Source organism: Halichoeres trimaculatus, unplaced genomic scaffold (genome assembly GCF_033239565.1).
Source record: "Halichoeres trimaculatus isolate MK-OKI-2021-1 unplaced genomic scaffold, fHalTri1.1 fHalTri1_scaffold_2, whole genome shotgun sequence".
NCBI classification, from domain to species: Eukaryota; Metazoa; Chordata; class Actinopteri; order Labriformes; family Labridae; genus Halichoeres; species Halichoeres trimaculatus.
In genome coordinates, this window is record NW_027437180.1 from 10251447 (window position 1) to 10278500 (window position 27054).

Consider the following 27054-nt stretch of genomic DNA (forward strand, 5'->3'; position numbering starts at 1 on the left):
TCCTAAGTTTAATGCACTAAAAAAATATTTTATGTAGCGTACTTTTAAATTGTGGTATTACTTTTTGATTTTAGTTCTTGTAGGCAGAGAAAATAGCCTTTGGATTTGGTACAGTCTGTCCCTGTTAGCGTCTATTTCCTCGTCACCATCGATTAAAGTTTGTGTCTTACTGAGGGAGAGGAGACAACTTTCTACTGTATCTAATGTCCTTAGTGGTCACATAGAGCTCATACAACCACACTTCAAAAAAACGGAACTATCCATTTAAAACATGAAAAAATCATTTCAACCATTTAGGGTTTTATTTTAGAGATAGGCTCACAAACTGTGTTTCAAAATTTCTGTATCCAGAATTTAATGGGCGGGTCAGAAATCATAGCCACGCTATGTAGCGGGGCCATTGTTAGCATAACCCTGCCCCAGCTGCTGGCGTGGTAAAAATCGTTCAGCATCGTTAGCTTCAGTAGTTTTCTCGCACACTCTTGAGTCTCGAATAGCATTTGTTATTACTAGACTGTGAAGAACGAGGCTGAGCACTATCAGTGTCTGATTCAGAGTCAGATTCTGGCTTTGATGGTTCAAACAGGTAGGGCTGAGTCTGTCTGATGAGGCGGCTGGCGCTAGCTTCCATTGCTACTGTAGGTTTCATTTTTGTACAGTACATGGAGGCGGCTCCCCTCCAGCACCTTGAACTGACACGCCCCCAGCGTTTGACAGCAGAGAGAAGTGCTTGATTTTTCATGGTTTTGAGACTTGAATTTTTATATACTTCGCATTTTTTTGTCTTTCAAATTTGGCTAAGTGGTCAATGACACATGTCTTCTGTGTGACAAACTCATACCACAAATTTATTGCTGCTTCACACAGACTTTAGAGACACGTTGTCGCAGATAAACCAGTTTCAGAATGCCTTTATTAGAACTGTATGGCCATAAATTTGTTTTGCCTTTGTGTTACATCCAAACTACATGAGTACTGACACTGACACATACAAGATCATTCAACACATAAACATTAAAAAAAAAACTTAAAACTTGGAAGTGTAGCTGAGTGTTCCCTGTTATACCAGACTGCTGCCTGATCTGTTTACAATATAAGTCAATCAAATGATCGAGGATTTTCCACAAACCCCGTCCCAGGCTTCTCCTCATTGACATTGTCTTAATTTGACCCTTTTATAACCTTTAACCTGTTGACTCCAGACCTGGCTCCTCTCATTATAACAGTTTGGTTGTGCTGTTAATGGAAATAATATAATCACAAGACAGAGTACTTTTTTTTTAAAAGACAGCCGGATGTTTTCATGTCATTTTAGTGCCTGACTTTCTGATCCTGTGTGAATTGTTGTATCACTGCTCCAGCATCCTGCCCAAATAATCGTCTTCTGAATCAGTGTTCCTACATGGAAGTTAACATCTTAACTTGAAATTGAACTCATAAGTGGTCCCATGTCAGAGTAGAAACAGATCTGGTAGACTGTAGCTGTCAATTATTTCCTGAGGAAGGTGTAACGTGTCCATACATAGCTTGCTTTTAAAAAATTTAAATCAGACCTTTACCAAAATCTATTACAGGTATTTGGACTGTGTTTCAACAGGTTACTGGTAGCTTTTTTTTCTTTTTTTTTTTGCTGGTAAATGTTGTATTGTTTTGTTTTTAGTGGTTGAAATTGTTGAGCAATACCTCAGGAAACAGGCATGAAATACAGAAGTCAATCCATCCAGTGTTGTGTGTTCAACTTTGGTTTTATTCACAGGATATTTTGCCAGTAGTGCTGTGGAACATCCATGTACTCTTTTTCGAACTTCAAACATATAGCAATGCTTTTATTTATTCATTTGTTTACTTATATCTATTTATTTTTTATTCATTTATTTTTTCTACTTTCCCTTTATTTTGGACAGGAGTGGCTACCTGGTTTCCTTTTATATACTCCATTATTGTTCAGTGTTTTAGGCATCATATATTTGTCAGCAGAGGTGTTAGCATGTGTTTCTTGAGAATAATAAACTCTTTTTTTGTTTGTTTGCTTGTATTTGTTTTGTTTGATTTTTAAATGGCAGGAAAGCTTTAACCAACAGCACCAATCTCATCTCATTGACTGTAGTCCAGGTTGACTGACTCCTGCCTCCTCTGAGCTCTTGGAGAAGTCATTAGGCAAGGTGATCAACAGAAACATGAAAACTTACAGTATATCTGTTAGCACGGTATTAGTTTAGGCAGACTGTGTTTGTCTATTTTTTTTACTTAAATGGAAATAAGAATAGATGTAATGACCAATTTATGCAGGAATCCAGTAATTCCAAAGGGTTCACACAGTTTTTCCAGCAACCATATGTGTGTGTGCACCATGGTGCTGGGCCCAGCATGAAAAAAGTTTGGGAATATCCTGTTTGTAGGCCTCTGAAATGAGTAATACTACTGTGGGCAATTTTGAACATTTGGAAACTCTTTATAATGAATCAATGGTGTTAAGCTTCTAATCTAAAAGGTCTAATGGACCATTAGAAGTTATTTAAGTTTTATTTATGGGTTATTTCAGAAAAATGAGAAAAAACAAAGTTTTATTTCACAAATTATCAGCAATTTTTAGAAAAATGATACATCACTTTACTACTGTATGCAGCTAAATTAGTTACATAACTTCTGGAATTATCCGCAGCATCACTAGAGATGTGCTCTCACTAAATTGCACAACTTATCCTCACTCTCTTTTCATCCGAAGCGTTTTAAGAAGATGCTCTCAGAAGGTTACCATTTGCTTTGATATGTTATTTTTTTTTGTATCACCTGCTTTTCTGATTTCACAACAACCGTTGCTCTAAATGTGGAGGCTTGTTGTTTGAAACACGGCAGATCTAAGCTGTCTCTGAAGTCCATGGAGACATTTCAAAGAGGTGGGAAAAATGAGCTCTGACTTATACATGTGATACCGTCGTGAGACGATAAACACTTAAAAAACACATTTTCTCCCCTTGTTGCAAGATTGTGTAAGATGAGGGCTTGCTTTAAGAAAAATTACAGGTTGTACTGAATGAAAATTCTAGAAAAAAACAGCCTTGGTGCGGTAAGAATTTAAAATGGCAGATCCTAATCCTTTCTACAAACCAAACAACTCCCTACAAATCTGTCACGCTGTCTCAGCCTGAACAGATCCACTTTCAGCCTTTTTCCTGCCCCTGTCTGAAAGGTGCTGTTGAGCTTGAGCCAAAAAGGCTGCTCAGCCACTGCAGTGCATTTCTCAACTCAATGACTCTCCAGATGGCACGTATCTTTAGTGCTCAGCTCCCTTGTCCTGAGCTGCGACAGCTCTGCTGCGCTCTATCGGGCTGCGGCGTGCCCGCCCTCCAGAGGTTCTTTTAATGGACTTTAATTTGAAACACATGATCGGGACAATACAGACAGTACACTTGCTAGCACAATGGAGATAATAGGGCTCCTTCTCATGCATGCAGGCTTAGCAATTCACAGAATAATTATGGCTAAGTGGGGAAAAAAATCATTTCCTGGAGCTCTATGTCGAAGCAAACTACATCATATTCTGCACAGATTATGAAGTGCTGGTTTATGCATATCTTGACCTATACAGCAACCCAGTATGACTCTAATGATCTGCAGTGCAGTGCACAAGAACCCCAACTTCATCTCAATAATCCTTAACCAACAGAATATTCAGATTTTAAACAATTGGGTGATGCAAAAAGTTTCTCTCTTTGCTCCATGAGTCTGCACTTGAAGTGTGACATTCTTCACCAGATACAGCTTTGCCTCTAAATACAAAAGAAGAAACTGCATCCCACCAAAACAAGCTGTGGTAGCTGAGAGTGCCATTGACAGCGCAAAAAAACAGCGATTTTCAAATGCGGAAAAGTTGCCAAGAGACACCATTTCTTTTAGAACTCTCTGTTGCTCTGCTCCAGGGGGTCAGACTGACAGACAAAGAGCTCTGAGTGTACAGGGAGCCTCATCTGAAAAGTGATAGTAGATTCACTAAATGGATAGGCAAGAACAGGGTCCAAAATGTCCTTCACTGCTCCAAAAACAGCCCCTAAAGCCCTTTCCACACCAGATGCATAATTTTTGCGTGAATACTTTGCATGTATTTTTTTTTTTTTTTTTTCGGGCCTATTGTTTTTCAATGCAAGCTTTCACACCAGCAATGTTATTTCGCTGAGCAAAACTGCAGATTTTCTTTTTTTGGACTGAGGTAGAGTTTTTGAATCTCACTTGAGACGAGTACACATCTGACCGATCAAAACGCTCACTGTTGACACGTCACATACCAAAACATTCAACATGGCAGACTACTTGATTGTGCTCATGTCCCAGCACCCAGTTCTTTTCTTATGACAAAAGACATAAAAACTAAAAATACGACGATTATTTGACAATGTTTGGTGGAGTTTGCTCCTGATGTGCATAGACAGGAGCGTCAAAATTCAAACTCTGAATTGTGCCGTTTATTCACATCACAGTTGGTGTGCAAAGGCCTTAACTCGGCTTGTTATGGTAAACTAACAGCTGAAATACACCAGATGTGTCTGAGGTCTGCACAGGTTTCCATTCAAGTCACTGTATCAACACACACTTATGGAACAGCTCAAGTGTTTTTGAAACAGTAAGAAACATTAAGATAAACAAAAAAAAAAAAAAGAAAAAACATGGGCTCCTGGAAACAGTAATTGAAGCGTCTGAAAATAAAGCTCCAGCCAAAAGCACAAGTAGAATTGTACTGATGAGCATCAATCATAAGTGCATTAAGGAACCACTGAGACTTTGATCAGCAGGCAGATGCAGAATTAACTCCTGAGTGAGCAAAAAGTGCTTCATATTTATTGTTTATTGTGTTGGATTGTTTGTCTTGTTGCTCATTGCTCTCGTAGTCGACCCTTAAGCCTGGCTGTGTTTACAGTCTAGTTGCATAGTGAGTGAAACAGATGCCTGCTTATACTGTTTTTTTTTCTTTAATTACATACTCAGCTCATCCCTCTGAGTCTCATGTCATTTTGCAGCATATTGCCGGCTATATGTAGCTGGCTGGTGATTTCCATGCATGCTGCATGGCCTTAAAACGCATTCTTTTAATCAGGGTGCTGATACTGTTGAGGTAAGATTAAGAAGAATATGTCAACTCTAAGAAAATAAGGTAACAGTTTTATACATGCAGTTGAAGTTAATGTGAGTGGCCCCCTATGAAATTAATTCTTTTTTTTTTGGTGTCCTACATGCCGTTGAACAGATTAATGAAATTTTAACACGGCTTTTCCAAACATCCTAGTTTTGATTTGGATCCTTGAATTATTTCATTTTGCGAAACAGAACAAAAAAATCATATAAGAAATATAAAAATAAAAACTACCAGGGTCAGAATTACCAGAATCATGTCAGGGCTTTGTTTAGGCCAGTCACCAAGGTTCACTTTGGTTTTCTGGAGCTAGTCTTCACCAGGAGCCACATTTTTTTTTTTTTTTGTCTGGTCGTCATGTTGAAACACAAAGCCAAGACCCAAACCCACACCCACTGTCGCTGCTGCCTGCTTGAGGTTTTCTTTTAAGCCCTGTTTACATGACAGTGTTTCACCCCAAAACACTAAATCTGCAATGAAAAAAATATGCGTTAACATGATAACGCTGAGGGACTGAAAACGCTGTAGTAAGCATGCCAGGCCTGTAGTTGGCACTATAACTGTCTTGACAAGAAGTGGCTTTTGGTAGATCTCCACTGAAGTAGAGTTGGGCTGATCATCTGGGATGTTCGAAAACTCCTTTTTGGTAAGGAACCTTCCTTACTGAAGGAATGACCAGGAAGTATTTCAGCATCAACCATGATAAAAGCTGTTCGAATTCTCCAAACGTTAAGGAAAGGAAGGTCGTTGCTTCCTTTATTAGCTCATTTAGCTTAGGAAACACTGGACCATCCTTTACGAAAGGAAAAGAGAAAGGACGCCCCATAATGCATTGCGGCAGCTGACGTATATTAATACGTCACCTGCCGAAGATGTACGGAAACATTGAGCTTTGTGTAGAACAGCTTGATAAGACATACAATTTTACTTTGTGTGTTTATGTTTTAGTTTTGAGGGACAATGAAGATATGTAGACAATACAGAGTAAACATTTGGGCAGGCATAAAGAAAAATATATGCTTCAAAGATAACCTTCTGTTCATATCTTTAACATTTAATTTACAGGTGGACAGATAAATAATTGCATGTTATTATTTATGAAGCAGTTACTTTCAAGCAGTTACTTTTCTCCATAATTACCCATAATATTGATGAATATCAAACAATTGTGCTACTTGTTTCCTATATTAATATCATATACTAATTACCATATTTTCATCTGTCTTAATATATGAAGTTAATCATTCCAATAATAAGACAGAACAATGGGGTCTCCAGTAATGTTTATTATGAAACAATCAATGAAAAAAAGACATATTTGGTATTTTACAATCGTTCTCAATGATAATGTGTAAATAAAAAAAAGATAAACATGTATTAGCAGGCTTAAGGTTTTAATATGTAAACATTTTACATTATTTACCCTAACCTTACAGCTGTGAGCAGAAAAGACAATGCATGGTCATGGAAAAAACACCTATTGTTGATGTTAACTGGTCACAAAACATTGCAGTGAGGTAAAGTAGAACTCAAGGGCGGTTGTTGTAGTTCTCTTTTTCGGAACATTGTAGTTGGTCATGGCTTACAACATCACAAGAAGCCGTCGTCGCATAAATATGGCATCAAAGTGAAAGTGCAGTCGAATTCCTCTTTTACCACAATTCTCCTTTCCTTTCCTCTTGCTCCCTCCTTTCCTTGACCCTGTGACGTTTTCCATCGGGGTCAAGGTAAAGTCGAAAGGAAAGGAGTTAGGAAGGAGTTTTCGAACGCACCCCTGGTGTATTAGGGGAAGCCAAGTGCAGAAGTGGAGCAACAGATGCACATTTTGATGAAAGACAGTCAGCAGATTAAACAGAGTGAGCAGCACGAGCACAACGCGGCGGTCCGCAATGATCGTAACAACGGTACTGTTGGACTGTTGTATAGACTTTGCGGTGTCCACTGAAAAAGTCAGCTTGCTGTTTACACAGCAACGGTGGCTGCAACATTTCAGAGAATTTCACTCTGGAGGTTGTTATCAAAAATTTCAGTTTTTAGTCAGCTAAAACGCTGTTTCCGTGTAAACTCGAGGCAGAAACACAACAATACTTTTGCGATCCATCTTTAAACCATTGTTGTGTAAATGGCCCCTTGAAATATTCACATATCCGTCTTTCTTTGTGGTTCAACCTTGAAGAGATTTCCAGTTCCAGACTGCATCCCCACAGCATGATCCTTCGACTACTGTTGAACACAGTGGTGGGGAGGTGTTCTTTGGGTTATACACATCTGTGGATCTCCAAAGAGCGCTAGCAAAGATTCACTGATTGATGTGAACGAGTATAAAAGAGTAGTTGGAACATTGTTTTTGTGTTTTAATACAAGAAGACACCAAAAAGATTCAGCACACCCAGACTACAGTGAAATACAGCAGATGTACGGGTAAAAGTATCGTAGGGATTTCCAAACGACTCCAAAAGAAGAAAGACAAATAAGAAAGAAGCAGGCAGCTGTTTGGTCCAAGCACATGCTGTTACCGAGATGGGTCATAGGAGCAGAATAAAGAAGTGAAGTACCCTTCTCACTGTCATCTGAGAGTACAAACAGTACCTGTGTTGCTGCCAGCCAGGTGTGCCGCCTGCTATCATTTGTTATGTAGCTAGAAGGCAACAAGATAGTAGAACAAGGGGTCACTGAGGGAACGCAGAAGTGGTGGTGCATAATAAAAGTGAGCACAAAGCCGCGGGGGATGCGTTTGTTAGACTTGGCTGGGCACATATTACTGTTTGACGTTGATAATCATGTGAGATACATTTAAATCCTTCGAACAGATTCAAGAAACTAGCTCCTCAGAGTTCATGATGAAAGGCACTCTTTACTCTGAGGTGTTCAATATAAATATGTGTGATGTGTCTAATCTTAATGTAGGAAAACTACTGTTATAATTATGTTAAGATTTGGTTCTTAATGGAGACAGAGGCCCATTCCAGCTGTAATGACAGTAATTGCGGGTGTGATTCAGTGTGCCTTAGATAAGAAAATATGGCTCTTATTATTCTGATTCCTGCCATAAAGTCAGAAAAGGTCAGGAACACGTGGCCTGTCCATGATTAGCAACAGAAATAATTGTATTATGCATCTTAATGTTCCTACTTATATCAATTCAATGTTGGCTTAATAACCTGACACTGAGGTTAATCACTGTGTCATGGGCATGAAATTACAAATGACACACCGTCATTTTCTATGAAAGCTTCCATCTTTCAAAAGGTCTTGATAGTATAATCAAAGGAAATTATGCGTCTGTGGTTGTGTGATTATGTAAGCTACTAAATATCCGCCATGAAACTGTAAAAGTGGGGGTGTGAGTGGTACTTGAGGGTTGATTCGTGATGCAGAAGGGGTACTTTTGGCTGATGGGTCACAGTTTTCAAAAAAAAATTCTGCTAGAAGTTGCAAAATGAAACTTGTGTGGAGATGTACTGTTCAGTTAATTTAACTTTTCCAAAGATAACACAGCTGCAGGAGCTCGCAGTCTCAACTTCCCCTTCATCGAAGCATCACAACAAGTTTTTGTTTTCACAACAGTGTGTTTTCTTTCTTCAATTTTAGTACACACAACTGAGCCTGAGACCTAGCTCTGGAGAATAAAGCCCGACTCTTGAGGTGAACATTTCTGTTCTGCTGCTAACTGCTAATTATTTCAAAGCAGCTTGCAGAAACTTGTGTGTCTACGCAGGCAGGGCCTGTGGACACACAGTAAGTGGTGTGTCTGGTGTTGTGAAGATTTAATGTGTGCATTTGTTCTCATACTGGTTAAAGAGAGAAGCTTTTTTTCCTTTTTTCCTTTTTCTTTATCCAACATATCTGTGGGTAGCTGTCTTGCAAAGCCTAAGTAAGTTGTCGTGACGTACATTTAATGACTGTAAAATGAAAAACTTCAGCACAGTTTATGAATTTAGTTTTGCTTTTTTGTTTTATTAGAATTAAATTTGATTCGAATAATCAAAAAATGAAGGGAAAATGCACAGGGACAATTGTTTTTGTGGCCAAATTAATGGTAGAAATAGCCATTTTTGAGAGTTAACATTTTACAAATGGAGGATCACACTCCTCTGTGCTACATAACAGCAGCTTCTTGCCCTTGAAGGCTACCACCACTTTGGAGCTTAACTAATAAAGCTAAATATCTGACCATAGGAACAAGGCCAGATATTTAGTTCTTCCGACAGTCCTAACTTGGCGTACAACTTTTGAGATGCCCTGGAACTTTAGGAGGTCAGGCATGGTAGAACACCCCCAGTGCTCTTTTCATCACCCTCTGTGCCCCATTAGATGACACCCAGCTGTGATGAACCTGGTTTAATAACACCTAAATAATGTTTTTCTTTGAGCCTGATTGAGCGAATGTGTCTCTGTCAGCTCCTGGTGTTCCAGTTCAAAGAGTGACCCTGTAAAGTGGAGACCTTCAGCTGAACTTGTCAGTGGAGATCCAGTTAACAGCAGCTGTTGAAACATAGGGTGTGTCTCAAAGCTCCGGAGTTCCATCCTTCCTGCCTCCATTTGCGTTGTTCACTTGTGTCTTAGTCCCTCCCACCAGAGATGCATGGGAGAGATGCGAGGAAGTGTAGAGAGGAGAGAGGAGTTTTGTTTTTTCAGGAGCGTCACATGAAGTGACGTGTTTCAGTGATGACGGCATCAGCTGATCACCTCTGGATCATCTGTCAGTCAGCTCTAACAGCTGTTTGTGCGTCTGGGCATGTGCGCTGTAATAACTCTGATCAAACAGTAAAAGAGCTTTGTCTGTTCCTTTAACCTGTTTATCAAACATGCTCACATGAAGAAAACATGTTTATTCTGTGTGCTGTTTAGAAGCTCATGGATCACTTTACTGGTAAAATGCGTCATATTTAGGTTATTTGTTAATTAGTTGGCCTTTATTTAGAGCACATCTGATCATGAACTCTGAAACGTATTAATATAACCTAGTTTATTGTGTTTCAGGAAGATATTATTTATTAGATTTTATTTTTCAGTATTAATCCTCTGTTATATTGATTTGATGATGGTTGTGTTCAATAATGTGTGCTTTAAACTTACAACAAACACTTTATAACTAGGTTAATGACCTGTTTCTGAACGATCTTCTGTGCCTGTTTTCAGCTCGTTTTTTCTCTCATTAAACTCTGTTGTGTTTGTGAAGTTTCATGTAGAGAAGTCTGAGCAGCTGCAGCATCCAATCAGAAAGTGATATTTCATATGGGGGTGTGTCTGTCAGTGAAAAGACTCCCGTGTTTCCTCGATCATAGCTCCCTCGATCAGTCTCCTCCATCCTCTCTCCTCTCTCCTCTGAGCACAACCATCGTTTTGGGACAGTCTTCAAAATGGCGACTAAGGAAGTACTTCCGGTGCTGTGGAGGAGATAGGCCGGAGGAAGCACAAGGTTAACGCATTGAGACGCACCCATAGAAGTCATCCAGGAATACATGCTACTTTATTTTTCTGCGTGTCAAAATCTTCTCACTTGATAAGTGTTGAAAAACAATCAAGAGCTGTTTGAGGATGCATCGCCCTGAAAGTCGTCAATCGATGATCAACAGGTTTGTTTTTTAAGCCTTAACAGGTTGATCTCTGTTGTCCTCATACTTTAGTCAGGGGAGTGAGCTACTGTTTTGTCAGTCAAAGCTGTTAGGGGCTTTTGAAAATGGCTTCCACCAAAAACATTGTTGTAACCAGTGCTTGTCTCCTTTCAAGTGTAGATAAATCCATCCGTGGTGAAGTAAAGCATGAGCACAAGCTGCTTATCCTTTATACCAACATGCTAACTGCAGTGCTACATGGCTTGTCTGTCTCCTCCCATGGTGTCAATCAAGCTTCGTTACTGTCTCACTGCCCTCTGCTGGTCTGGTGGTGTTTGGCAATTAGATGTATTTTTCAAGATACATCATTGTCCTGGTTTGCGTAGCTACCTAGGCCCCTGGCCCCATGATCGAAACACAGACAGACAGGGGGCCACCGAGACCATTCAGTTCTGGGGAATGTTTTAACAGGATGCCGTTTGAAGTATGTTTGCCTATATGGCTCTCTTCTGAGAACTCCCAGCCCTTCCATGAGAATATGTGGAATGCCAGAGCTTGAGATGGGGAGAGCACACTACCCCTGCCCATTGAAAAATATAGGGGGAGAAGCAGCAAGGGCCCCATGGAAAAGAATGAGCAGGTACCAGTGACATTATGTATGACAGGTAAAATCAGGTACAGTTTAAAAATAGGGGCTGGAGTGAAGAGGGGTTGAAGGTTTACTACGTATCATCGCCATTTGCCGGTTGTACTCTGAGCACTCTGTAACAAGTTCACTTTGTAGCTTCCATATATGAAAGCGTTGCTCATTTCTTCACACTGTATCTTTAAGTTATAATATCTGTTGAACCAAGCCTGATCCTGCTCTGTGTGTGGATGTATGTGACTGCTTAAAGCACTGCTCTACATTTCTTCACTTGCCAACCCATTCCTCAGTGTACAAAAGAAAAATAAAAAAAAAGAAAGATAGATGTAGAAAATGAGCTCTTGCGGTCTTTGTGCTGGGAGGAGCTTTGATGGAAGCTGACCCTGTGTCTGCAGTGACAGGCATTAAAAATGACTTTCTGGATCAGACAGTCTGCTCTGTTGTTATGAGCCTGTCATGACCAGTTAAAACCCTGCATGGAGGGAGTAATGAGACTTCTAATGCTCGTTTGTTGTGCCTTGATATAAAGAAAAAAAAAGAAAAAAAAAAAAAAAAAAGAATGCTAATTTAAAGAGTGGAATATTCTCTTTGTGTTAAACTGTTTTTATCTCTGTGGAGTTACAGCAACAATCACTAGAGAGACTTCTCCTCTCTTGGCCCCTCACTGGGAGTCGCCCAGACGGTTTATTTGCATAGATCTTTTCTATACCTCCCTCCATAGGAGCATCCTTACTGCTGTGTACTCTGCAGGCTCTATAAATTGTGGGGAATAAAACCAGCCGTCTTCTGCCCTCCCATATGGGCAGAGTCAGAGCAATGCCAGCAGAAGCCTTTTTGATTTAGGGCACTGTACAAAGATGCATCACCAATTTATTGGAGACTTAATTAGAAGTTATAAAAGTGACTTATAGTAATAGTGAGGGACACAGGCCTGTAATGTGGCAGTTATCATTTCCATAACTTCACAAGTCTTGATTCTCTTTTTTTTCCCGGGAACTTTTATGTGTTGGTGGAGCTCTTTGTGCTTTGATGTTAATGCATAAAGCTTTTCTGGATGGCACAGCGCTGCTGCAATGCTGAACTGTGCAAATGTCAAAAAAGGAAAACGCTTTGCTCTCTGTTACTGCAGTGTGTCAGAGCAAAGATGTTATTCAAGTTTATACACATTTTCCAACATTAGGACAGAATCCACGGTGGGATAGGAGCCACACTTTTGGTTTGTGACAAAAATCTCTGAACAACTCTCTAAAGTTTGTTCTCTCCTGGATTTCTCCTCTTGATCCGCACATATTTTTAAAATATGTCATGATTATTTTGCAAACATCAAAAAGGTATAGGCAATAGGATGGCAACTGTGAATCAACAAAATCTTTGAAAGTTAAAGCACCAGCTCTTGAAGTGGTCTCTTTCTTTGTTGCCTTTTCTCAAGGACTTCACATTCAGTCAGTACAAGCTGGCTGTTTGTCTTTTGTTCAGGCCAAAAGAATACACTGATTTCTACTCAGAAATATGCCAGGAATTTATTATATATATATATATATATATATATATATATATATATATATATATATATATATATATATATATATATATATATATATATATATATATATATATATATATATATATATATATATTTACTGTGGCCAGCATGAGACTTAATCTGCTAGTCTTTTCCCCAGGCAACTGTAGACTATGGCTTCTGAGTCTTCTGGATCAAAAAACAGCCAATCAGAGATCGAGTTGGGACAACATATAGATATACCATGCCTGTGTGATACAATCATCAATATGGGGCTAATATTGATATTGAATTTAAGTTAAAAATTGATAATAATAATAATAATAATAATAATAATAATAATAATAATAATAATAATAATAATAATAAAGTCAAAACAAATCTCTGCCTAGAGATGGTTATTGATAAGATTGCATTGATACCAAAGCCCTTATAGATTCTGCTTATCAATCTGATTCGTCATCCATTCCCTTATCAATTCCTCCTGCAAATTTTCTCCGTACAAAAAGTATCTTTGCAGGTTTTCTGGATGAAAAACATTTATTTGAGTTTATAAGCAAGTAAACATGAAACTGGTCACTGGATCTGGATATCTATCGAAGTGATAAGTAAAAAATTGCAAGTCACGTTGATGTACTGTTTCAAGATAATGTGTTTTTGGCTTAAGTAGGCCATCTAGTGTCTCCCAGTGGTTACAGCAGTGTCTTGAGTTGTTCAAGCTAAAAACACTGGCTACTGAATTTCTTGGGAAACTTCTTTATCTGCTAAGCTAAGACAGCTGTTGAAGACTGGTCAACATAAGGTGCGGCAGCTCCGGCATAATGTAGAGAATTGACAAGGAAGTCATCAAGCATAAAGACTAACCCCTAATTCACACTTGAAGCACACGCCGCACAGTGCCGCGGTTTGGGGGCATGCGCCAATTCACACTGGAGTGGCAGTGCCCAAAGCAGTTTTTCCACCTCCAAGATTAATTTTCCTTTCCAAAAACTCAGATTTAATCTGGATCTGACCTACTGATGTCTTCTAGCCATGTGCCAGAGACATAGTTTTAAAAAACAAGGATTAGATTTATTAATTGAAGCCAGAACATGATGCTTTATTTTAAATGACCGGATACTCTGATTGTTTTTGTGTCTGATTTCCTGTTTGGTATGATCTGCTCTGCAGAGATTGATGTGTTTCTGCAGCGTACGCCGGCCAAAATAGACTTTCAGAGAAACTGCCGCGATCACCCGTAGGTGACCGCGGCGCTTTGCGGACTGCAGCGTGTGCTGTGTGAATGCAATGATTGACTAGAGTGGTTTCTAAGTACGGCAGAGTGCACGGAGCTCCTACTTTGTGTGTGAATTGGGGGTAAGAATATTGGTGGTTTGAACCATTTCTTATCGATTCATAACAGGAACCGTCTTTTGATACCCACCCCTATTTCTAACCATTTTTAAGAACTTAAAGCACCATCTTTGATGCTGCCCCCTGCCCCAAATGATGCAGTGACATGGCTCCAACTGGCTCCTTGGAAGAAGAACGTGATTACAACCAACGAAGCGCCAGCACTAGCACCAAACAAGCAGGGTAATAGAAAGTCAAACTCACCTGCTGAGGGTGGAGTTCAGGGTCCTGCAAAACACCTGATATAGCAACTGATTGTATGATTAAAGATGATGAACACAATGCATGTCTCATAACAGATGTTTTAGTGGTTTCATGGGTATGTCTCACAGACTAACTTACAAACAAAGGAATACTTAAATTTTAGAGCAAAATGTGTCAGGGGCTGTTTACACACAGGCTGGTTGTTTGGGTTCAAACGCAGAAAGCTAACAAGGGTGATTTTTTTTTTTTTTTGTTACAGTTTCAAAGGACTGTAAATCAAATTTACAGACTATAACAATGCTTAATCTCTGTGAAATCACCTTTTTCCCGCTGTGAGCAAGTGGCTGACAGCGCTGTTTTGTTTATTGAAAGTTACATCTCTACACTGTTTATGGAAAGGTATGAGCTGAAGGCAGAAATATTGGGGACAGGTATTTTGATGAAGAGCTTTGTAACATTAATGGAGAGAAATTACATGAGGTGAAAAAGAAAACATTATTACTTTTTTAATTCAAGTGAGCCTAATGCTATTAAACCTGATGATATAATAACACATCAACATCAAACACAATTAAATTGCGAGTCTGATGCTTGAAAAATATTACCCCTGTTGCTGTTAGTGTTACATTTCAGCACTTTTTTTTTTTTTTTGCAGGTGTTGTCATTGGAAACAAACCAAGAAAAGTGATAATACAATCAGTGGCAGTCTTTAACATTTTCATCCTGTTTCCTCCCACTGCCTCCAGAAAAAAAATCTATAATAGCTTGTGTTTTTATGACAAAATGGAACAGACAAGCTGTCAATAGAGAACATTGTAGCGGGAAAGAGTGATCAGAATCACAGTGGGAGATGTATGGTGCATCTGGTAATAGCTGGAAATCCAGTGAGGACGGGGCATGTGTGGGGTCAAAAAATGGTCCCACATGGGCTTCCTGTCGCTAATTGGTAGCACAGGTCCAGCACATTCCATCCTCCGCTGTGAGAATAATGGTGTGTCCCTCTGTCTCCGTCTCACTTTAAGCATCTTTTTCACCGCAGGCTTTTCTCAGCTCGCACACAGCGCTGTGGAAAGCCATCATTATTATGTTAGCCCATTCTGTGTGACTATCTGCACATTTGGTGGATGCCAAAGTAGCCTTGAAGCTAACAAGTTGCTTGTTGTGGTTTGCAGCAGAAATCTAGCAGCAGAGTCAGTTGTTGTGCCGTGTTGTGTGTGTGTGTGTGAGAGCGGTATGAAAACTTGTGTCATACCGTCCACGGGGGACATGTCTGCATGGCTAACGCTGTGACTCCTTTCTAATGGATTTCAAGGGGAGGCAGCCATCGCAGAGCAGTCATCCATCTTTTATTTGGATTCATGTTTCATCTTAAGCAGAAGTGCACTTAAACCAGCCTTTAAGTAGTTGGATCGCTAAAGCTAATGCAATAATGTGCATGTCCCTCAGGCATTTTCCACACACCTCTGAGAGGAGGAAAAAAAGGGCATGAAAATGTTTTATGAAATTCATCTTTCAGTGGTTGGTGCGTTAGCTCTCCTGTGAGGGACCAGAGTTTCCATCAATTCGTTCCTCATTTGAGTTCCGTCTGTGTTTGATTTGCAGCACCTCCTCATGTAGTTTTGTTTCCTGTAAAGCTCATTTTCAGGCTAAGAGGAGAAAAACCTTAAGATTTGTTCCTAGTGCAAATAAACTGAAGTCCAGTAGTGTCGAGAAGAGGAGAGAGTGTAACTCCCAAACTAAGAGCAGTACAATCTCTGTTCATTATGACTGTATGCCTGCAGCGTGCTTTAAATTGTTCGAAGGCTAAATGTGATGGAGCCGATGTGACCAGGAATGGATTTGTAATGAGAACTTGGCCCAGAAAAACCTGAACTCTGAGTCTACGTTTTTTTTTTTTTTTTTTTTTTTTTTTTTTTTTTTCACACTTCTTACGTGTACAGTATGTTTGGAGGCCTTTCCCCTGTATATCGGTTATCATGAATTATTCATGTTACATGTGTGACCAGGGGTCTCCAACCTGCGGCTCTGGAGCCTCGTGCAGCTCTTTGACTCCTTTGCAGTGGCTTCTTGTAGCTTTGAAATAACATTAGTGATTTTTTTTTTTTCCTCACAGGCCATTGATGATTAATGACACTGACACTAAAGAAAATCATGCTTTAACATTTTGTTGAACTAAATAAGCACCACATCTTGTATCGAAGCTTGCTGCTGCTCTACTTCACCCCCTACAACATCAACAGCCCACCAACTTTCCATGCACCTGTGGCTAACCTCAAGTTTTACAGATAACTAAATCTACAAAAGCCAAATCTGAAATCTTTATTATTGGGTGGATTTTTGGAGATCATCTATCTATCTATCTATCTTTCTATCTATCTATCTATCTATCTATCTATCTATCTATCTATCTATCTATCTATCTATCTATCTATCTATCTATCTATCTATCTATCTATCTATCTATCTATCTATCTATCTATGTAATTTTGACACTGAGATGAAATTTACTACCCTTCATTAGTAATGTTTGTAACCACAGATGTGCAGACTTCTCCTCACTCAGTCTTGGGTGTCTTTAATCCATCCTCATGTGCCACTCTTCTTGATCAGCACTGGTCACATGATGTCAATCAACCAGTCCACTCATATGTGGTGAGTTTTACTCTAAACTGTGTGTGCTGCTGCTGCTGCTGCATCCTTGCACCAGTTTAATTTGACTTAATACATATCCTTTCTCTGCTCAGGTGGCCCCTGGGCTAGCGTCAGTTTGTGGTTAAGCATTGTCTGAGAACCAACTTTCTTATCCACGGGCAAGGGCCACAAAACAGCCACTCACTAAACAAGTCCCTTTACTTTCTTGTCATCTTAAATGTCACCGATCACAAAGTTAACAAATGGAAACGACACATTGATCTAAAAAAAACTTTGTTTTCATTGAAACACATGCAAATAGGATCTTGTATTTCAGGTCTACATATTTAAATGTCAACATGTTTTTGGATGGTAAAAAAAAAAAAAGTATCTGTTTTTTTAACACTAAACTCCATATTTTATCTGTTGATCCTCAGAGGAGGAGCTGAATGCTATCAGGCGTCAAGTTTTACTATCAAAAGCAGCAGAAAAACATTTCTCCAGTGATTTCAGAAGACTGACAGAAAAAAAAAAAAAAAAAAACGGTTGAAAAGGGAAGTGTGTCTGACGGGAGGAGGAGGATTAAAAGTCAGCAGGAGTGTAACCTTAGTGAGTGTCTCCACAGCGTGAGCGCAGCACCAATCATTTAAATCCAAACCAATCAGATCAGGATGAGATGTGGTGAAATGTACAGTTACAGTTGAATGAAACTATCAATAAATCCTACATTTTAAAACAGCTCCATAACCCTTGATATCTGAAACACTCTGTTTTGTTGTCGTTGTTTTTTTTTTTTTTAATACTTTGTTTGCTGCAAAAAAATCTTGGTCGATGTAATTTTGCCCCCACCTCCACCCCCTGGTGTAATCAGATCTTTTTTTCTTGTCCAAGAAAGACTTGGTACCACTCTGGAACAGCTTATTCTGGCTTGGGGCCAGTTCTACAGAGGTTTTAAGGGAGGTCTGGCAGGAAAAAGTCTGGGTAAAGTCAGGATCATATTTATTGCTGTTTTATTTCCCACCTTCTCCACCCAGGGAACATTCAGGAAGGTTTTCAAAGCGTGGTTCCTGTGTGAATCCAGCTCATGTTTGCTGTGCTCCTTGAGATGTGTTTAAACCGTGATGTCCTTCACATCCAGCCTCTTTATGCTGTTGTATTTCATCTCAGGCTTTTCTCCATCTATTCTTGGTTAGCTTGCTCCATGTCTTGTCTGGCTGAAGGTTAGCAGTTTCTTGGCATTTATACTACAAGGATTATTACTCTGAACACTGGAGCTTGAGTCACAGTTACACAGAAACATCCCTTTGAGTCATCCTGAGACTAAAATGTGGATGAGCCTACAAACCTCTTTTTATATTTCCTTCTCTTTTTTCATTCTCAAAATTAGAAAACAGAAGACAAATTATGGATTAAGAGGGGACAATCAAATAGGTAAAGTTAAAATAAAAAGGAAACAAAAGAATAGAGGCTCTAATGGCTCAGTTTATTGATCACAGCTATTGTTGCTACAGCTTCCCTTTCAGATGTTTTTGACTGAACATGTAGCTGTCCATAAAACAACATAAAAAATACTAAAATGATTCCTGATGGAAATCAAGGTCTCACCTGAAAAAAAGAAAAAAAAAACTGATTCCTTTTTCATTTTCATCATTTTTCTTTCTTTCTTTTTGTATTACTTTTTTTTTTTTTCAATTGTTGACTCAAAACCAATTGTGAGTTTTAGCAGCTGTTTCAGACTTCATCTTAGTTTCTGGACTTTAGAGAAAGTGTTCAAAGTCTAAAAAGAGTTTGGGAGTGGTGTGGTGTGATGAAAGAGATAAAATTTTCAATTTGAAAACACAGGAAAACAAAAACATTAAGGGTAAGTAAAAATAAAGGTTTAGTTTAAAGAAGAGGAAAAAAAGACAAAATCACATTAAAGAAAATATAATAAAAATAAATCTGATCAAGACCATTAAAAAAGATCAGACAAGGTCTTGGGGAACAAAGAAAAAACTAGATTTAGAGTCGAAAGTTTGAAAAGAAAAAAAAAAAAACCTTGAGAAAAATTGTAATAAAATGATGATCAAAATCAATTAAATCCCATTGAAACCAGAATGCATTTAAAAGGGTGAAATCAAATAAAAGTTATGAAAAGTCAGGCAAAAAGGTCTTTACTCTTTTATCCCCTTAAGACCTGAGCTTTGGTCTGGTGTGCATTATCCAATTCAACCTGCTATTTGGGATAAGTGAGGTCTAATAAGTATAATAACTAAACTTGGTAATTGTACGGGAGGTTTGATTAGTTGTGTTATGAGTTCTCCAGTAGTTGTTTGGTAGTAGTGTTATTGTGCTTAGATACATTTTCTTTCCACTTAAATGGGTGTTGTGTTGTGATGTCACCAAAAAATTATGTGGGCAATGTCCCTAAATGTGTCAAATAGGTGAAAGTTTTAAAAAAAATGAGGAATCAAGGGTCTGAGAGGCAGAAATGTAATGTCCAAATATGCAGATGTGGGGTCTTTAGAAGTTAAAATAAGCCAATCAGAAATGGGGATGGTTGAATCATTGGTTAAATCAGCACAGCAACACTTCCCTCTCTTTTTGCAATATCTGTGTTCCTTTTGTTAATTGGATTGTCTAGCTTTACCCACAATGCACCTCTGTCCATGGCTGATCTACTAAGGAAGAGAAAAGAAGCGTATTACACACATATAAAAGCAGAAATACAGAGGGATGATCCTTGCTTCAAGTCACTTTTTTGAACTTCGGTTGTATTTTGGTAAACATGGGGTAAGACATGCAGAAAAAGGTTGGGACCAGTAGTCGAACCAGCAACCTTGCTGCAGTGAATGCTCTTTTAATGCATCAACATGAACAGATGAGTCTTTAGGTGTTCTCTACAATCCCTCAATCAGTCTGAGCTGCCGTCCTTTGTCGGCTCTCACGGCTGTCACAGACTCCATCGGTGGCGTGGCAGCTGGTCGGCTGCGTGTTTGATTTATTGAAGTGAGTGGGAAACTATGAAGCTTAGTTTGTGACAGCTCAGAAGCTTTAAAATTTAAGATGTCATTGAACTGATGAATGGAAGGAGGAGAGGCTGAGCCTGCCTGCTGGCGTCATATGTCACTGTCTGAAGTGATGAGGGACCGTGCCTGTCGCCTGGTACACACACCCGACGGCTCCAGTGGGGGACCTTTTGTTACTGAAGCAGGAAGAAGAAGAAATGTTGTTTTCTTTAGAAAAGTGGAAAGTATAACTTAGACTCTGCTCATTTGCATAAAGACTTAAAGTGATGTGTGCTTCAAGCTGGACTCACAGACAGGTGCTTTGCTCTTCTGCTTCCAACTCGTCGCTGACTGGAAATCCAAACAGACCCACGGCTGTGTGATTGAGGTTTTGCAGCCTTGTTTACAAATAAAGAAATCATGCCACTTCTGAATTAGATCTAACTCTGAATCACAAGCTACAATCTGCAAATCTAGGCCACTCTTGCTGAACATGTTTCGGGAACAACGTTAGTGTCATTCTCAAACAGGAAACACACCTGCTAACAAAGATAGACTCCTCCACGCGTCGCTGACAAACAAATTTGCATCAGGTGACAAATGTGTATCTTTTATCTGTGCTCGGCTGAGATTTTTCTGTGATGAAAGGCAACATGCTGAAACATTAGCGTGGAGGTTTTCTAACTGGAGCTTCCAGGCGGTGAGGGGAAAAAATAAAGCAGGAGAACGTGGAAGAGAGCTGCGTCTAGAAAATCAATCAATACAGAGTCGGGAAATGTACCTGGGTTATTAATTGTTTGCCCGTGCACCAGAAAATGAAATTAGTCCATTGAAATTGGGCCACTGGCTCCGTACTTTACACCTTCATGTCAACTCTGCCATACATCATTCCTTGGACTAATGTGTACCCACTCTGTGGGACAGTTGGTTTTTATGGGGAAACGTTTGAGGCCTACTGAATCATACCCCGGTTATTTGCTGATCTGGCTTAAAGTGGCCACATTAGTGTCGTTTCTATTTCAGTTTTCATTTATTATTCCAACGCGGAGCCTAATTGGAACCTATAGCTCTAATTTGTAACAAGAGAGGGAAACAGCGTTGGCCATGTGAGTGTAATGATGATAGCTGTTCAGCGCTCTGTCAGCTCATCTCTCACGCTGATGCTTTATGACCCCGACTAACCTCCCTCCTGGAAGCGTTCAGACACGTTTCAGGCTCACTCGTCATTCTTACTACTTCAAAATCAGCCGCTCTAATTAGAAGCTCCATCACTGTAGAAATAATCATCCATCTGGCTAACAAGACACTCTTTATTTCTGATTCCTCTGCAGTTGTACAGTTCGGTCGACTTTGGAAGAAAATGGCAGCTCATCCATGAACGCGTCACTCCGAACAGATTCTACTGGTGAGTCATGCTCCCTTACTTTTCCATCCTCCTTTCCTTCTTTCTCTTTCTCTCCCTGCTTCTTCTCTTCACCTTAAAGTTGTGTTTACTCAGAAATGCAGAGGCTGTTGCTCGTGTTCTGCGCCACTGAGCAGGTGATACTGATGGCTCAGAACAAGGTGTGTGACTGACTAGCGATGCTGCTGAAATCCTGCACATTTTCTCCCCCCCTTGATACAATCAGGCGAGGGATTAATCTCCTCCTTCAGAACACGCTTTGCATTCAGCGTCTAAGGAAATGTCACGTTCCCCTTCATTCCTCACAGGCGCTCTGCTGCTATCAGGTACATTGTACATAAACGCTAAAATCACTGTTTTCACATCAGTAAGAGAAGAAGATGGGCCTGGTTTTCTACAGATAGTGAAGCTTGAGTACAGTATGAGGAGCTATGACTAATAATGGATCCGGGACGTCCCTGTCACTGCTCATCCTGTCACGTCCACGGCTCATTCCCCCTGCAGTGAACCTACTATGTTTGAAAGTGCACACTCATCACAAATGTACGCACAGATCTATTCAAGCTCGTTGCTCTTAACTCCTCTCTGAGGTGACTGGGCTGTGCCTGGGATCGCTGTTGGCTATATTCACTGTAACTTGCATAAATCTGTCGTCAGTTTTGTGCCATTGTGGTATAATCCTAAATAATGCGCGCAATCCATCGCTGGATTCGCCCTTCACGGCCAAAGCCCCTTCAAGGACATCAGGACACCAGAGGGGCCTCTAGCAATGACTAGGCAGGCCTCCAGTTGGCTGTGTTTGAACAATGGCTTCATCAGCCTCCAAAGGATGCGAAAGATCACCACAATGGGAAAGCTGTACCCATGCTGTCTAATCCACAAGCAGGAAATGAACAATAAAGAACGATCTTAGCCAGAGGTGTGTTCGTATTCAGACAGCGCCATGACCCTGCTCCACACAAGCATTGAGGAAGAGAATGAATCTGTGTTTCTTTGATTTTGTTGCATTTTTCTGGAAGGGCTTTGCATGTGATTGCTGTAATGTGGCATCATGGATACATAGAAAACTTTCAGTGTGATCTCACAGTCCAAGGTTTCTGCCTGTTCAAGGGAAGTTGTTCGTCTCCATTGTAACTTGCTAAATTCTGCAAAGTCCTGTACTCATGGTGGATTAAGATGGGATAAGAATCCTTTTCTTGCCTTGATGTTGGGTTTCTGCTGTTAAAGTTTTATTAACAGTAACAGGTCTAGACTTGTTAATGATTTTGGAAAGTGTCTCAAGATAACATTTGTTATGATTTGGCACAAAATAAATAAAGATTGATTGACAGGATATATGAAATGTCCCAAACTCTTCACAGTGGATCACATGATGGAGTCACACAGTTTACTTAAAGTTACACATTGGTTTTAAATAATCAGATATTACATTTTAAATAGAAAAACAAACAATTAAATAAATAGCAATAAAACAAAACTTTTTGAGGCTGAGTCACAACACCAACCTTAGAAAGATTTAAGGTAAAAAGGTTTATTGATATATTTATTCATTTATTTATCTTATTTCATTTTTCAAACTATGTGAAGCCTGAACCATCATATAAAATTTTTAAAAATGAATAAATAAAAATGTATTTAATAAATAAATAAATAAATAAATAAATAAATAAATGCAAGAAAATTACATATTAATTATTATTTTCTGTTTTTCTGGAATTGAGATGTTAATTACCACCCCCACCCCCCTTTTTTTTCTTTTTACAAAATCTCCAACAAAAGAAAAAAATAAATAAATTCTATAATTTTGTGAAATATACATATTTTTCATATTCAATAAATTGTGTGGTTTTAGTGATTTTTTTGTGAAGTTTTGCATCATATGCATTCTGTCAATCCAGGCAATACTGATCGAAAAAAGGAAAGAACAAAAAAAAAAAAAAAAAAGGAAGAAAAGAAAAGAAAAAAATTAGACCAAAAAAAATCATTTGGAAAAAATCCTTTTTTTTTTTTTTTGAGTAACAGGTTTTTAGGGAAATGATAATGTTGAGGACAATGTATCAAAATTTGATCTTTTGGCAACATATTATTAGTGAAATTCCATCCAAAATTGTATTGATGGTTTAAGTGTTACTTCACAATCCTACATTTTACAATGAGAAAGTCTATTTATTCTGCTCACACGTACATCTTCTGCTGCTTTCAGCTCACTTATCAGCTGTTTGTGTCTGCTGACTTCATTATGGACAAAAATACAAGCAAACTAAAGCTCAGGTGGCATTCTGAACCAGTGTGAAAGAATGAGATTCAACAGTCTGGAGGGTAGCTGAGCACTGGTAGAACATAACGAGGATCTTAAATTTTCATCAGTACGAGCTGTCCTGAAAGCTGGAAAACTTACAGTGTCCTATTTGCACAGCAAGCCGTGACTCAGTTCATGGAGACTGTCCAAAAAGTGTGATATTAAGAAAGAGTGCAACATAAATATTCAATACCTGGAGTGCTGTAAAATAAACATTAATGTCCTCCTGTTAGTTATAATTCAACAGTTAGCTCAAATAGAAATGCTTTTACATCATTTGGGGTCATTTCCTATATTTTGCTCTGCTTCACTTTCAGTCCCCCAGTGAAAAATATGCAGGCCACTCAGTACTTTAACATTTAATCTAAGTATCTGTGCCTCTGTTTTGGTACTCTGTCCTGTCCATCACCACATAGTGTAAAGAAGCTGTGAGTGTTGTACTTGAAATGAGGATACAGAGAGGTGGAATAATTCATTCCTCATCTCTGAGGTACAGGAACAAGTTTAAGAGCTGCTGGAAACCTGAGGACCCCTGTTCCTCCACTTCTCCCCCCTCCCTCCCCACACTGCTCTGACATTTCTCCTTCTTCTTTTGTTCCTTTACATCCGTTCCAATCTATTGTCAATATGATTGGGTATTCCTCCATGGTCTGACGCTCTCTTTCTGTCCCTCAAAGGTCTGTCTCGGGCCTCGACAAGGAGCCAGATCTGGTTCACATGGAGGCTCATACACCAGATGGAAGTGAGTACCTCTCTCTTTCACACAGAGACACACACATCAAAGAGGAGTAATGAACAGGTCTCTACAGGGGCGGATTCCTTTGGGAAGTAGCCGACATCCCTGGGGAACAGCACCGGCGCACCCCACCAATAAACCCAGCACATGATTCCTGATTAATATGGCCTTTCTACCTCTTCTTCTTCGTCATCCCTTTCTTCCCCCTGAATGTCAGCTCCATAATTCTGAATGGCAGAACCACACAGGTCTTCTATAGGTTATGCAGGTGGAACTGTTTATGTCAGCCTCTGATGTCAACGTAGTGCCATTCTGAGATATAAGCCTTACTTTTCCCCCGTATTACTCCGGTCTGATTGACAGGTGGAGATGCTTGTTTGTGGCACACATAATAGGAATAACTCCACTGCTGGAAAAGAGAGGCAAATTAGTCAGAGAAAATGTCAGAGCACATAGACAGGTGAAGCACATCTCCACCCACACACTTTCTGTAGATTTATGCGTCTTATAGAAGAAAGACAAATGAATATTTAACCATAGATATTATAAAGTACATACACCCTTCATTCAAAGATGTCCTCAGTCACTCTCTGGTTGTGAATTGACTTTGTGACTGTGTTGTGCTTCCTTTGTGTCTCCCTCCATCATGACAGATGTGCAGTATGTCACATGCAAAGCTCAGATGTGCACAGAGGCTAACAGGAACTACCCTTTCCATGGATACATTGACATCAGCTCTCTGGTGGTTCAGGATGACTATATCTTCTTACAGGTAGGACTCTGAGCTGTCAGCCTCACTCTGTCAGTTTCTTTAAAATGAAATGTCAGCTTGTTTATGTAACTTATACTACAAAATAAAAACAGTTGGCTTTAAAAAAAAAAAAAAGTTTGTTTCATAACCCAACTGCTGGGTCATTACAGCACCAGCCCAGCAGAATTTCATTTGACCCAGAAAGATGGGTTGGTCCATTTTAACCCGTAAGATAAATTAAACATTCTCCTCAAATTCTGGGTCGAGTTAATTACAATTCTGTTTTTTGTCAACCACAAATTTAAAACCTACACACATTAAAAATGTGGTTCTGACCTGTCAGTCAGGCTCAAACCATAGGCGGTATAATAAATAGACGTTTCCCTGATGTCACACCGTAAAATGTGATTTTGCATAGTGGTTATTCTAGCATATTCCACGTCAAACAGACAAAAGATTACTGTAGTTGTCATGGTAACTCTTAATAATAAGTTGCCATCGTCTCAACTACAAAATATATTTCAATGTAAAATCTTTGTCTAAATAAATCAGAAATGTGTGCTTTTGTGAGTTGGGACCTAAAATCTATTGTCACCATGGTGACAGCGCAGTTGATACGAGGGCCTAAAACTGTTTAGTGAAGCTACAGCCTTCATGTTAATACCCAGAATGCCATGGGGAATTACAGATTTTTGTCACTGTAAGTAAGGAGTGTATGCAGTGGATATGAAACCTAACTACACAATGCACAGCCTTCCTATCAGTGTATCATTCCTTCATTCCATATCCCTGTCAGAATCCAAAATCAGAAACCGGATAATGACTTATTTCATTTCTCGTTTTCAAATCGAAAAACAAATAACGGCATATTCATGGCTGTTTTGATTTTGTTTTGAAATTGAAAACAGAATATGAGGGAATGGAATTATCATGGGATTTTTGTTCTATTCATTTTTTTGGTTTGTATCATTTGTGACGTGTTGTGACCTGGCTAAGTGTTTTTATTACTTAAGAAAAAAAAAAAAAAAAAAAAAAAAAAAAAGAATCAGTGTCTCGAGTGTCCACTTGAGGCTGTCTCCAAAAGCCCAGGGCCGCCAGGAGCACTCATCATAAATATGACTTTTAATACGTATTTTCATAGCAAGGTCAGACTTGCTGCCAGCTTAAAACAAGAAAACATTTAATTCTCATGAGCTCAATTTTTTGTGTGTTTTCATGTATTTGAACAGTAAGGAGCTTGGTTATGATGGCTGACAGGCATGGACAAGAGGCTTGGTACCCCTTTGTCTTATTAGTGATCGTTTTGTTGAGTCAGCATTTCCAATATGGCGGCCACCACTTTAAAATCCTTTTTAGGGATTTAAAGGATGATGTCACTAAGATAAGGTTCATGTTTCTGTTTTTTTTTTGTTGTTGTTGTTTTTTTACAGTCAGTGTTTGAAATATTACTTTCATAAAAAGTACAATCATAACACTGAAGATGGCTGTATGGTAAGAAACATAAGCCGTGTTTCCACCAAGCAGTCCGGGTCGGTTCAGTACGGTTTGGCATGGTTTGGTTCAGTTAAGCATGATCCCGTTTGCGGTTCCGCAGCAAACTGTGCCCTCTCATGGTGGGTGGCATGTGAGCTAGATGCCGAAAGCCTCAGCTGTTAAACAACAGCGTGACGCCGTAGCAGCTTACCCGGCTATTAAATCCAACAAAGAAGAAAAACGTGACACAGTAAACAAAGAGCACAGATGGAAGACATGCGGCATTTCATCCTCTCTGTGATTGGCATGTAGCTCTTTGATACAAAGT

The 27054-nt window shown here is 39.3% G+C and overlaps 1 protein-coding gene across 1 annotated transcript in view; it reads left to right on the forward strand.

Annotated features, from left to right (window-relative positions):
- Window positions 1-27054, forward strand: part of sorcs3a (sortilin related VPS10 domain containing receptor 3a) — a 402752-nt gene that overhangs the window by 250231 nt on the left and 125467 nt on the right. The window contains exons 5-7 of the mRNA XM_074686947.1: window positions 21397-21470; window positions 24444-24508; window positions 25156-25274. Of these exons, the coding sequence (XP_074543048.1) occupies window positions 21397-21470; window positions 24444-24508; window positions 25156-25274 (258 nt within the window). The remainder of the gene's footprint in view (window positions 1-21396; window positions 21471-24443; window positions 24509-25155; window positions 25275-27054) is intronic.